Source organism: Haemaphysalis longicornis, unplaced genomic scaffold (genome assembly GCF_048455015.1).
Source record: "Haemaphysalis longicornis isolate Haplotype H1 unplaced genomic scaffold, Haemaphysalis longicornis Haplotype H1 scaffold_13, whole genome shotgun sequence".
Taxonomy (NCBI): Eukaryota; Metazoa; Arthropoda; class Arachnida; order Ixodida; family Ixodidae; genus Haemaphysalis; species Haemaphysalis longicornis.
In genome coordinates, this window is record NW_027526233.1 from 7,867,218 (window position 1) to 7,880,657 (window position 13,440).

Sequence of the window (13,440 nt, forward strand, 5' to 3'; positions counted from 1 at the left end):
TCGTCACCTTCCCGTAGGGGAACCGCTGAAGAAGAAGAAGGAGAAGAAGACAAAGCTGCGAAGAGGAGGGCTGCGTGATTTTTGACTACAGTTATCCTCCTCGGCCGGCGCATCTTCCCGATCTGAACCCGGTCGAAGAGCGGCTCATCGCGCCTCGACTCCCCTTCATGAGCATCAGGCGGCTGACTCGAGGCAACGGGCAGTTTGGAATCAAGGGACAGGCGGTGAACGTGCCCATCGACGTATCGAAGGTTGTGCGGTGCCTTCCTCGCATGGTACCCGAGGACGTTGCGTTCGACATTCACATCAAGCGGAGGCTGATGAGTCCGGCAACGTACAAGCGCGGGTTGGTGAAGCGCGGCAACATCCTGGCTTGGCTCAAGCACCTGGAACACACCCCGCTGTATCGCGCCATCAACGTTCGGGTCGATTGGAGTCGGCTCGATCACTTCGATGACGGCGGCGAACGAGAACCGCAGGAAGACGACGTCGATGATGCTGACGGTGAGTTCGAAACGATTCCCGACGACTTTGACGTGAACGATCCTCTGCAGTTGGTGGTTGCGTTCAACGCGGTTTCGAAGATGCCTCTCTATAACGAAGCGGAAATGACGGGTGTGGGAAAAGAAAAAAATAAATGATTACGCTCACAGTCTCGCCTCTCTCTTCGCCATTAATCGCATCACACTCATCGGTGCACCCAATGCATTTCTGCATCCTCACAATCCCCCTCTGGGAGGTGCGGGGATTTTTTTTTCAGTGTGATGGGCCACCCGCATGCCGATACAATTTTGCCACAGATTTCAAGGGATGGAAATAAATTCAAAATTTTCTAGAACAGAGATGGAAATCTAGAATACACAGCCTAAGGGCTCTTTCTTTGTGTAGAAACTCGTACATGAGAACGAACAACTTTCCTGGAAAACACATATTGCTCACCTGTCCAACGAACCCTCGAAATGTATATATATCAAATATGGAATCGGCCATTTGATACCACTATGGCTTAAACAAAATATAAACATTGCCCTCATTTATTCGCGACTATGCTACGGGATTTTGGGGTAAGGGACCACAACTAAAGCTAGTTATAGCATGCTCGATGTATTTAAAAATCAATTTTGCCTATATCATAGCTGTTACTCAAATTTTGATAAGTCATTAATTTACTGAAAATTCAATGGTTCAAGCTGGCAAAATCTATTATATGAAGGTTATGCAAATCATTTATAAACAAAACATACACAATCCAGTTAACATTGCATCTTCTAGCTATCATCTCAGGATTAAAATATTGCACACTCCTAAAGTAAGAACAAATTATGGTGAGCAATCCTTCCTGTACCAGTCAAGACAAATAATAAATAATTTGCCAGAAAAATAAATTTCGACGCCAGTGAATCCACGTGTAAAAACACGGTTAAAGAAATGTATTGAAGGAAATCGCCTCCAATAGTGATATTCAGTTAGGGGTTTCAAGTATATGTCGATATGTCCCCCTAAAGAAAGACGTTGAGGGCATTTACAAACTAAAATACATTATTACGTCATTTTGATGTATGTTTAATCGTTGAGACTTCATGCGTGCGAAGTACAATGTTTGTGCGCACGCTTTGATTCTCCTGGGCATTTCAACCGCATGCTTTCTTTCATACATTCGGAAATCTATTAATGGCTGGGTTTTTGTGTGCTACTCTTCTAGTATGATTGTGGTATTATGTTTAAATTTATTCAAAATTTTCAAGCCTCCAACATAGCAAAGTTAGAGTCAATACAAAAAAAAAAAGACGTCCGTTTTATCTGCCGAAGATATGACCGCGATTTTTCGCCTACGTCCAACTTAGCACCTTTGGGTTTAACTCCGTTATCTGCTCGGCGCCATTCAGAATGCCTAAAATCCCTGTTCACCTTGATTAATTCGCCGCGCTTGCCATCGCTTCACAGGTATCTGCAGTTTGCCATACTACCCTCTGTTTACCGCGGAAGCCAACACGCGCGAAATATTACTCCATTTGACCCCAAAACTGATTTGCTGAAATATAGTTTTTTAAATGCGAATGCATTTCTTAGACGGGGGTTGTCGTGCGTTTGCCGGCGTGCGCCTAGCAACAGCTGTGGCGCGCCTAGCAACCGGAGCACGTGTAAGCTCGGGCGGGAGTAGCGGAGGGCAAGGGGAGAGGAGGAGCGCGCTCGGCGTGTGAGGGCGCTCGCATCGCGGAGCTAGGGCGGAGTAGCGGAGAGTGAGTGGAGAGGAGGAGCGCGCTCGGGCGTGTGAGGGCGCTCGCATCGCGGAGCTCGGCGGAGAGAGCTCGCGCGCGGGGCGGGCGTGTTGCGCGGGTCTCTCTCTCCTCTCCGCGTACCCTCTCTCCGCTGGCTGCGCTCGGAAAAATATATATAAATGCAGTGGAGCGCGCGCATCTCTCCGTGACTGCTTGCCGCAGCGCACTCATCGGTGCACCCAATGCATTCGCATTTCCGCACGATCCCCTTCGGGGAGGTGGGGGGGGGGGTTTTTTCCTCTGACGATTGAGCTCTGGAACTCGATACCTGGTGATACTCGCGGGCTCCCTTTTGATCAGTTTCCGAGTGCAATATCAAATGCGTGCTAAGTAGAGATTTCTATGTTCTCCTTCTTTCTTTGATCTTGCGTTTGTTTACTCTGTATCTTGTGTAGTATTGTGAACCACACAATCTGTGCCATACGCTCGTGTTTGTGTTCCTGCTCTTTATCACTTGATCCTTTGTATGCCCACTCCTGCAATAGCCCAAAGAAGGGATGCAGCATGTATAAATGAAATAAATAAATAAATAAATAAATAAACACTACTTTTGTGCGTACACTTTGAATCGGGTGACCGAGGCCTCTGTCACGCCGGCTGTCACGCCCCGTCATTCTTTAGACTCAGTCTCCACTTGGTTCTGCCAAGAAATCAAATCAAATCGAATCAAACACTTACCAAGCCATCATTTTTTGCACCAAGCTTTTGCGCAGCTGCTTTCCGAAGGCCTTCGGGTGCATGCCATTGATGATCACCATCTTATCGATAAGTTGGAGGTCTTCGTGCAGCGTGGTGAAACAAAAGGCAGTCATTCCACCCCAGCCATGTCCGACGAGAACTACCTTTCGCTCTTTTCGGGGGTCTGAAGCATGCAATACATACAGGAAAAGAGGTCAGTGCATTCATACTTTTCGACAAATATTTGTTTTTCTGGCTCCAACAAATTATTGGCACAATTCGAACCAATCAAAGGCCTGGGAGAGGTAATGGGATTTTGTGATGAGTATTCTTTTGTTTGAGTGTAGCAATTGCGTTTTCGATAAGAAACAACGCAACAAGAAACAAAAAATTTAAATTCGGAAAATTGCGTCATTAACAGAATTACGAAATGTGCTCATACATGCAATAAATATCACACTTTTAACTCAGAAATATACGCGAAACATTTCATGTGTGCCATCATCATCGTCGTCGAAATTAGAGCCGCTGGATAAAGTCGGCTTTGTTACGAGGCGTTCGACGTACGGCGCCACCGACGGCGCCAAGGAGCCAAAACAAGTTACGCTTGAAATACATATTCTCTTGGCCTGCCAACCACACCAATTCCTAAATGTCGGCGTCCTCCTCCTCATCAACATCATCGTCGTCATCGGCGTCGTCGTCGTCAGCCTGCTTATGCCCACTGCAGGGCACACGCCTCACCCGTAGATCTACAATTATACCAGTCCTGTGATATTGCGACTAATTTATCCCCGCAAACTTTTTGGTCTCATCTGGCCACAACTTTGTGCCGCCCCTCCCTAGCTGGCCTTCTCTAGGTATCCACTCTGCTACCCTTAATTACCTACGGTAATCTCGCCTTCGCAGTGCATGCCCTGCCCGCACCCATGATTTCTTAATTTCTAAGGCATATATGTGATTTTAAATTCAAAACTAATGTTGTGATTCAAAGGGGTATCGATAACGCAAAAATTTTATGGTGTTCTACAATATGGGCAGTTTGTCGTATGCGCCGCGTAGCAATAGTGGAGACAAGTAGCATGGATGCCTCCCGCCTGGGGAACCCGGGGTGCGCTGCACATAGGAATGCTGAACGGATCTGTACGCAGGTTGTACGTTTCGGGCGCGAAGCGCGCGCGCTACAAGTCGTCCGCTTTGTCAGCCGTGGTATCGCGCCCTTCTTTCCGTATATTTTCCGTGCTTTCAGTGCTGCGTAAAAAATAAGAGGCGTAATAAGAGGCGTAAAAAATCCGCCTGGTACATCAGGACGGAGTTCAACTGTACGCAGCAGGCCTAAGAGGAGACACGCTCTCTTTACCGCGTTCAGTCCGAGCCTGCTAGCCGCAAAAATTAGGCATGCAAAATAAATAAAGATGATATATGCTGTGGAACAAAGTACAGTCAAACCTCGTCATAACGAACACGCATATAGCGAAATATTGGCTCTAACGAACAAAATATGAACTTTGGGCGGTTGCGCTTCGTTTCAGTGACACTTATTTTTTTTATAACGAAACCGAAACCGCGAGAGCCGTGCACGGTATCAGCTATAACGACGAAATATTTCGATCGCCCGAGGCTCGAAACTTGAGAGCTGCATAAAAGAGCAAAATGAAAGAATAAAGACAAAACAGCAATTTGTTTAATAGGTTGTAAAACTACAAAGTGGAAAAGCCCGTTTCTTCTATGGACACTGTGGAAAAAAACGTCCTCCTGGGGTGCTGTGAAAAGCCGCCAGACGAAGATCACATCATAATTCAAATATACGAAAACGCAGCCCTGTTTGGTCAAATGAACTTTATTCTGTTGGAATTTCACATTCTCGGGTTCTGCTGCATTTAATTTGAAATGCAACAAGAAAACAGGTAAGGGTTATTTCGTGTATAGCACGTTAGAAGCCTATAATAATGCGTTTCAGTATCAACGGGTATTGCATGAGCCAGATTAACTATTTCTTACAGCCGATTATTACCTCTACTGTTACTACACTCAAACCCGTTTATAGCGAATTGCAATATGCACCGGGATTAGTTTGATATATCCAATAGTTCGATATAGCGGAACCCGCCTATAACGAACTTATTGTTACAAGTTCGCAATCCGCGGGAGCCCCCCCTTCTCGCCCTCCCCAACTCCACCATCTCCGCATGCAGAAACAAACACATGAAAGTAGCCAGTACCATACCCAAAATAATCCATTTATTGCAAGTAATAAAGCTACTTTCCGCCTGAACTGCCTACTTTGCAAAGAAAAAAGCGGTGATTTTTGTTCTCACTTTCGTTTTGGCGGCTTCAACTAGCATAGCATTCTCTACACGAAACATTGTTACCCCAGTTCGAGTCCGCGTCGTCCAAAATCTAAGACGCATTGGCCGAGCACATCGACTCCCGAAAGCGCTTCATTATAAGCGTCGGACGGCTTTCACTCGAAACATCATCGGGAACATGGGGGAGCTCCCCCCGCAGTTCACCGATGCTGCTGTCTTGGTCCGGACTCGCTGACTTCGCGGGTTCAGGTCGTGAGTCCCGCGCGTCGGAAACAGTTACGGAAAGTGTCTGGCGTCACGTCGTCGTGCGAGGCGCAATGTCTCAGTCGCAACTCTTGCTTTGCGGTCGCGGCCAATCCGCATCCCAATCGCCGCTCCGAGACCGCGAATTTCGGCGGCCATGTTCGGCGCGCTGAGTTCGATATATTGGATGTGAACTTCGTTATAAGGAATATGTTTCCCATGTATTTCCGTAACTGAAATATTTTTGTTTGATATATAGCATAATTCGCTTTATCCGGGTTCGTTATAGCCGGGTTTGACTGTACAAATGTCGGATATAAGAAACTCATTTACCGGCCCAGTACTACTTCGTAATAACGAGTGTCGACTGTAGTGTACTTTGAGGACGACATATTTTAAGCCTTCCTTAATTGAGCGCATATACAATAAACGACAATCAGAAGCGGGGTTTCGGACATCCCTTCAGAGAAATTAAAGTGGCAATAGAAGCTGCCCCCCCGATATTCTTACAGCCAGTTATGTTTCAAAGACACTGTCAAGAAAAATAGAATGGGAGAGCATTCTGCGACAGCGTTGATTGATTGTAGAGTTTAACGCGCGGACGCAACGCAGGCGATGAGGCGGGCTGTGGTGGAGGGCTCCGGATTTATTTTGACCCCCTGGGGATCTTTGACGTGCGCCGAAATCTCGTACACACGGGCGTTTCTGCTTTTTGCCTCCATCAGAAAAGCGGCCGCTGCGGTCGGGAATCGAACCCGTGACCTAGTACTCAGCTGCGCCACGCCTTAGTCACTGAGCCGCGGCGGCGGGTCTGCGACTGAGTTATTTCTTCGGAAAAGCGGACTCGACATGCAGGTTTGTAGCGAAGTAAACAATGAAGAGAGCCAGATAGAAACTTGGAAACACGAAGCGAATTGGATCACGCCGTTCAAAACAAGAATACGTCATACGGAAGTCTGAGCGCTTCACCATCGCTGTCCATATTAAATATTTGGGAAGAGAAGCAGACCAGATAGTAGTATTCGGCTTTTCCGGAATAAATTTGAGAAAATTAGTGCACTGACCATATAGCTTCTTTTTAGCGTAGAGGTGCTGAAAGGACTGCTCGTACATCGCAAGCGGGTTGCATTCGCGTACAGTTCCGCGAACAAGGGTCTGAAATTCTCGTGGATTTCAAAACTTGTACCAATCATTTCATCAGGCATCTCAAAGGACGAAATTCTTCCTAAGCTGCAAAAAATACTTCCTCCAACTTTTAATGAGCGGAACTGCATGCTCCAAATCCAAAAACGGGTCTCTAATAACGACACTGGAGAGAGACCGTCCTTCTCAGTTTCTGCTTTCACGCAACATCACTAAACAAAGACACAAGCCACAAAGACAAAAACGCAGCCACAATGACTGAAGCGCTTGAAATTAAAGCTTTGAATGTCCCTGTTGCGTGCCTAGCTTAGGTGTGAACATTTTGTTCGTGTGGTAAGAAAGCGACATCTTGCATGCCAGGAAGTCTTCCCGCTGTAGATACAGCATTTTAGTGTTTTCCAAAACTTACTGAGTTAAGCGAGGACGTGTACAGCTAGCATGTTGAACGGAAGCCCGTTTAATCGGTACGGCACGTCCTCAATGAAACAATCAGTGGGGATTGTAACGCATGTATTTATGAGTTCGACCTCATTACTGAAAGCCGCGAAAAAGCAGGTCGTCGAGGCAAACTAGGAACAAAGGCGCAGCCAGGGTGCAGGCGCAGGATATTTCATCGCGAGAATAAAAAGGCAGACTTTGTACACAGCGAAGCGCGGCTGTATTGAGCTTAATTTATTTCAGCACCATTGCAGGCTTGCTGATTCGTGACGTACAAGAAACTCCACAGTTACATCTACGGGCCGCCGGGGCCCAATGCTGGCCACATCAGTGCAGCGGAGCTACTCCAACCGGTACGGCGCTTTGGGGCCGCCCGGATTCATTAGTGGAAAATGAGCTCGCACTCCCTTTAAGACGTCACACTGCCCACAGTTCTAGGACACGGCAGTAACTCTGCAAAATGGTTAAATTCGCAGGGTCTCTGTAATGTACTTTCATAAAAAGGACCTCTGAGCTTCACCCCATTGTTTAAACAGATTAACGCCAAACCTATTGTGGATGCACCTGGCGCACCTATAACTGGACAGCTGTTTTCTTCAACAACCAGGCGGCCCGTATTATGTTCAATAAAGGCAGATGCGAAAACAAGCGAGCCTAGTTTACAACTCTTCCCATGCTAGGAGTAGGACAGACCAGAAGTTTGGTAGACATAAAATACTTCCTCAAATTCAAAATCATATTCTTGACGTCTTCAACAAGATTTCTCATCATGTAGTCCGCTGAATCTGGTGGCTTGGACGTCTTACCGTACCCGCGCATGTCAGGAGCCACTACACTGCAAAAAAGACATGAATTGTGGGTTATGGTATAGAAGTGGACGTGTTTTCTTTTGCCATAAAAATAAACACAGAACTCAACGGTGCTGAGGAGACTAGGTAATAAAGCTTTTTTCAGTATAAAACGTGACTATATACAGAGCCACGCACACAATTTTCTTTTCTATGACAAACGCATCAACCCTGAGCGGCCAACAAATTTCTTTCCTTCTACACCGACCATTCTCCCTCAATAGCTAGCCTTTCCAGTGATTTAGTAACGTGGACGGTTATAATCTTGGGCCGACGTGCCGTGGAAAGTGGCAACGTTGGTGAAAGGTGCGCGCCGCCGTGGTTGTTAGTTTTATAACGCTGCCGAGAGCATTGTTACTTTGGCAATCCTAAACATCGGTTGCTTTGGCAACCAGGCACAAGCAGCCCTCGAAATCAGTTACGGTCGGCTAATCCCGGTTAATATCGGGACCCCATCCTACCATATGTGGGCACTGCAGCTGTACCACTCACTCCCGTTGAGAAGCGGGCGATATGTTCTCATTGGAAAATACAGGAAGCGATAGTTGATCAGCACGCGTGGAGGGCAAAACTTTGGACTGGACAGTTGCCCTCTTACGCTGACGGCGAAACTTTGTTAAAACCATTCTAGAGTGTCACTGCCGTATAGCCAAGACGATTATATCTTGCGCTTCGTAGCTACAAACCTACACATATATTGAAACGTGTTTTTTTGAGGCATATGATAAACAACAACGTTGGCGATTAGTGGAAGACCAAAAAATTCCTAGATGGCGTTTTTATATTCGTTTCAAAATTAGAGCGAAATTTCTGACTTACAGGCAATGCAGAGCATTTTTCAAAAAAAAAAAAACATTTATTATACGTAAACTAGAATAGAGAAGAAAAATAAAAACTTACGACTGAGTAATACCAAACTGAACTCCTTAGTTTGCCAAAATGCACAAACACGGGACGTAACATTTTCTGAAGGTTGGCAATGCTTGTTATTTTAATTACAAAAACCTAACTTCTTAAACCGAAAATTCGAGATAACAATTACAAGTTGTTTAGCTCGCCTATGCCAATATGGCCAGGAGATCGTCCTATAGGAGGCGCCGCTTAAGTTAGGGGGCGCCACGGTCAAATTTCTATAGAGGGGAAACAAACGACAAAAATACATGGGTTTCTATAGGGCACTGGTCGGTCAAACAAGGTTCATTTATTGTACGGGGAAATTATGCGCAGTGGGGCAGTGGAAATCTACGAAATACACATCAGGCATTAGCCTGCAATGCTTTCCGCAGGCGGAAACACAACGCAAGCTCTCGATATCAAAGCTGAAATTTTGAAGGAACGTTCGACTCGGTCTTTCGTATACTTCAGCGCAGAGTGTTTCAGGCACATCTCAGACGGAAATGAAAATAACAGCGTAGAAATCACCACAGACACGAAAAGCCGACCCAAAAGGCTTTGCAATCATTCGCGGCAGTGAGAAGACAGTGGCTTTTTTAAAAGAACAGCTGTTCCGTTGGACGGTGAACACGAAAAGCCGCCGAAAGTTGCATGTTTTTCGATAATTCCCATTGAACGTTCCGCCTTACCGGGCACAAAAGAAGTTTGGCTCTAAGTCACTTTTGATGAACCCTGTGTTTACGTAGTAAGTTCCATACCTACGAATTGAGTCGCGTGTCAGTGCGGCAATTTATAAGGCCCCGCTTGCGAAGACGATTGATACCCCACACTACACGCTACGCCGAAATGAAACTTGAACACGCTAAAAGCTGCTCTAATAATATTTAAGTACTTTTTTAAGTATTCTAAGTACTTACAGGTAGCAACGCAAAACACGCTCCTTGCGCGGACGACCCGTAATCCGCACAAAATAGGAAGCGCTACACGTACCACACACTGTTATGTGAGTCGGTATCCAATGGTCATAAGACGTCGTCGCACGGAGAGCCGGCAGCGCATATCAGACGGGCGAGCTGACACGCAGACAGGGATGGAACAAGCACAGGTAATTCAAGACAGACCACGAGATGTACACAGTTTCACAACTCCATGGGACACACTGCACACCGACACAGACGAGCTAACTCAACGGGCGATAAGCGCCCATTTCCCGCGCAGCCTTAGCACGTCGAGAAAACCAGTACGTTTGAAACAGAAGCTGTCGCCGCGACACGAACACTCATTGGTCTAAACAATCACGCGACCCGTGGCTGTCTGCAAATAAATGCCTACAAAGAAAGACAAGTTGACGTTGAGGCAGACGATACGGAGGGGGAATCTGGCGGCCGCCTCCACCACCCCCCTCTATTCTTTCCCCAGCACTCTGCGCTTATTGGGTGGTCGGAATCAAGACAAACACACAGAAATGCGGGAGGTCACTGCTCTTTTTGTTCCCCTCTCCTGAACGACAGCATGCGAAGAAAGCCCGGGCAGCCGTTAGGGCAGTTCGGTGGCTCTTACATCCGCGCGCGATTAGCGAACTTAGCGGAGCTTTTCATGCGAATATAACTAGATCAGTGTCGCGCATGGAGAAAGAAAAAGTTGTGTCGCGCGTATTTGCACGTGTATAGCGTGTGAAAGCCTGTGAAGGTATTGTAACTCTGCCGCCTTCAGCGTCTACTGTGCGGGACGATGTTCAGTGGGGGAGACAAATTTTTGCACCTGTCGGGGGACCAGTACACCGACGCGAATGCAGTTTCTTACCAAACTGGAATTTCATTCGAACACCGAGAACTAAACAACGTCGGAGACTTCGCTCCTCTGTTTCTTTTTTTGGTAACTTTTCTCGTGCAACAGTTGTGCGGATTCTCATAGCCATGGTAAGAATGACTGAGTGCGGCAGCTCTCGTAGAGGGACGGCTGAATGTTAGGTAAGTTGAGTGGACAAAACGCGGTAAAACAGCGCGCAAAATCTTTTCGGGAAATGTGTACAGTTTGAGTAATTCTTTTAGATCAACATATACTGGAAAGTGCTCCCTAGAATTGGATAAATGGGTAAATATCGTTCTCCTGAAATATACGGTACGACTTCGGCCATGTGAAAAAGCCTGTGTCGTCTGCTTTGATTCCCCTCTATTCAGTTTTTCGTTGGCGCCGCTAGGGGCGCCACTGTAAAGGCACATTCCCACTGGCGATTTGCCTCGTCGCGCGACGGCACCCGTCGCGCGATGAGGCCTTGAGGTGGTGTTCGCACTTGCGATGAGCGATGATGCGACTGCGTTCAGCGCAGCTGCTTCCCGACTTGTACGACCTCGTTGGTGCGTCAACCATTCGCAGTCAAAGAAAATGATGTTACGCGACAAAAGCAGGTAGAAATCAAACTAAAACACATGCTACTAACCTGGAGCAATGCCGAAAACATTTGCGGGTTGCGGGAGGAGCAGAAAATAACAAACTCAAGAAGGCTCTTTTCAACATATTATTGCACGAAGAAATATACACGCTTGCACGCCACAACACCCACATCACGGCCCACAAATATCGCTTCTTTTCACAGGCGCAAAGTTCTGACGCCACCGAACTCTACGCGTGTTTACCAGTCGCCGATAGAACGAAGAGGCTGCAAGACCGTCTCGCTGTCCACCTAGCTCTACGATGATTACTCGCTTTTACAATCCATACACGCTTCTCCACACTGATGAGGTCCACGCTATTCGTTGATTAGTGCACGCGTACGCTGAAGCCACTGACCAAAGAATTGATGCACACGGGAAGTTGCTCGCCGGCCCGACCCGGCGGGTACAGCGATAGCGGGCCAAGCGCCTGGCCGCCTGGCCGAGCGAGCCAGCGGCGGTGGCGGCGGCGGCTCGTCCTCGGCCGGCCCGCCCGCAGCGTTTGCATACCGGATGTAAAGAAACGTTTCGTTTCCGGCTACGTCAGCCTACTCCGCTGCCATGATTGGCTCACCGGTTTTGCGGGGCCGTCGCGCGACGAGGGAATTCGGACCGAGAGCGATCAGCTCCGCCGTCGCAAAACGCCGAAAAGCGACGGCCGGCTCGTCGCTTTGCGACGTCGCTTTTCGTCGCGCGACGAGGCGCATCGCCAGTGGGAATGTGCCTTAAAATCTCCTCCCCATATTAGCGTGAGCTAAGGTTAAAAAAAATTTCACCATCTTCCCGTAGGGGAACCCTGAGTAGTATGCGAAGCAGCCATGGGGTCGACCCGATTCCCTATTAGTTTTCAGTTCGATCACGGCGTTGCGGGAGGAGAATGACGGGAGCGGGGCGCGCACGCGTGTCATTTATACATCATTTTCCTTTCTAGAAGTGGGCGCCGCCATTTGCTTTTTCTGACTACCTGCTAGCGCCGTCTATGAAGCGAACGCCAAAACCGCTGCGCTGGGCTGTTAAGCGCTCGGTTCTTTCCGTGCGTCTGCTCGGTACCCGTGCATTACCGAGTGAACCGTAGTGGTTTGGCGTTAATTTAGCGGTTTCAGTGCTTGCGTGTGTGTGTTCTGTTTTGTTTTCACCATATGCGGATGGATTTTAGGTCCTAATTTGCTGCCAGAGCGGCAGATGCCGACCCTGCAGTTGCGAGCAGCCGTAGCACTTGTGGTGGTGGTGCCGGTGGTGCCCCGCAGTTCCGCGACGCAAACGTACCGGTATGGCACGGACTGACATAGAAATCGATATCATGGAGTAAATACGTGTTTTCAATGCTACCATGCTTGTTATATTCACCGATTATTCATGTTTACGGAAGCGCGGACGTCGAATGCGGAGCGCGCACAGCATATGTGGGTCACGCTGATCCGCGCTCGCGATTGACTTTCGACGAAGCGATGGCCACGCTGTTGACATTGCAAGGCAATATAATCTTTATTAACTAGGCTTATGACGGTTACTGACGAAACAAAATTACCTGGGCGGAAAAATAACACGACCGCACAACCAGTCAAATTACTGTTCGAAGGTTGAGCAGAATGATCGACATTTGGGCGAGTTATTACTGGTTGATCATGATCGTGAGCATGATTGGCCTAACTCTGAGCAGCGCATTTAGCTGTCGCTCGGGGCCCACCTTTGTGGAACCGCTCCTTGCACCACAAATGCTTTACGGGATCAGCCATACGGTTTTGTAATTGTAGTACGTTAAATTCCCTGACAAGGCAAAATGATTAGAAGCTTTTACTTTCACCGCATTGTGAACATGTTGAGCTATTTTCCAAACGAAGCGTTTACGTATCTCGAGCTGCGTTTCCACATTGGGCTGCCTGCTTATCGTGCTATCTACCAGCAGTGTGCGATGGAGAAAGTATCCTTTCATATCGTTTGGCAGTGTAATGCGTTCGCCTAGAAAAAAGTAAACAAAACGCAGTGATTTTAAAGGTTAGAGTACATGAAAATGGGATTGTTTAATACCAATCGGCTACAATGACCAAATAATATATGGTATTTTAAATTGACTACAAGGAACCAGAAGTTATTGTAATGTTGTATTGTATCGGCGCTCGTGAAAGATCCCCAGGTAATCAAAATTAATCCGGAGCCCTCCACTATGGTGTACCTC

General features: G+C 47.4%; 1 protein-coding gene across 1 annotated transcript in view; it reads right to left on the minus strand.

Moving 5' to 3' along the window:
• Nucleotides 1-13,440, minus strand: part of LOC144164323 (AB hydrolase superfamily protein YfhM-like) — an 85,237-nt gene that overhangs the window by 16,413 nt on the left and 55,384 nt on the right. Inside the window, exons 5-6 of the mRNA XM_077694818.1 lie at nucleotides 7,813-7,925; nucleotides 2,958-3,141 (exon numbers count right to left, since the gene is read on the minus strand). Of these exons, the coding sequence (XP_077550944.1) occupies nucleotides 2,958-3,141; nucleotides 7,813-7,925 (297 nt within the window). The remainder of the gene's footprint in view (nucleotides 1-2,957; nucleotides 3,142-7,812; nucleotides 7,926-13,440) is intronic.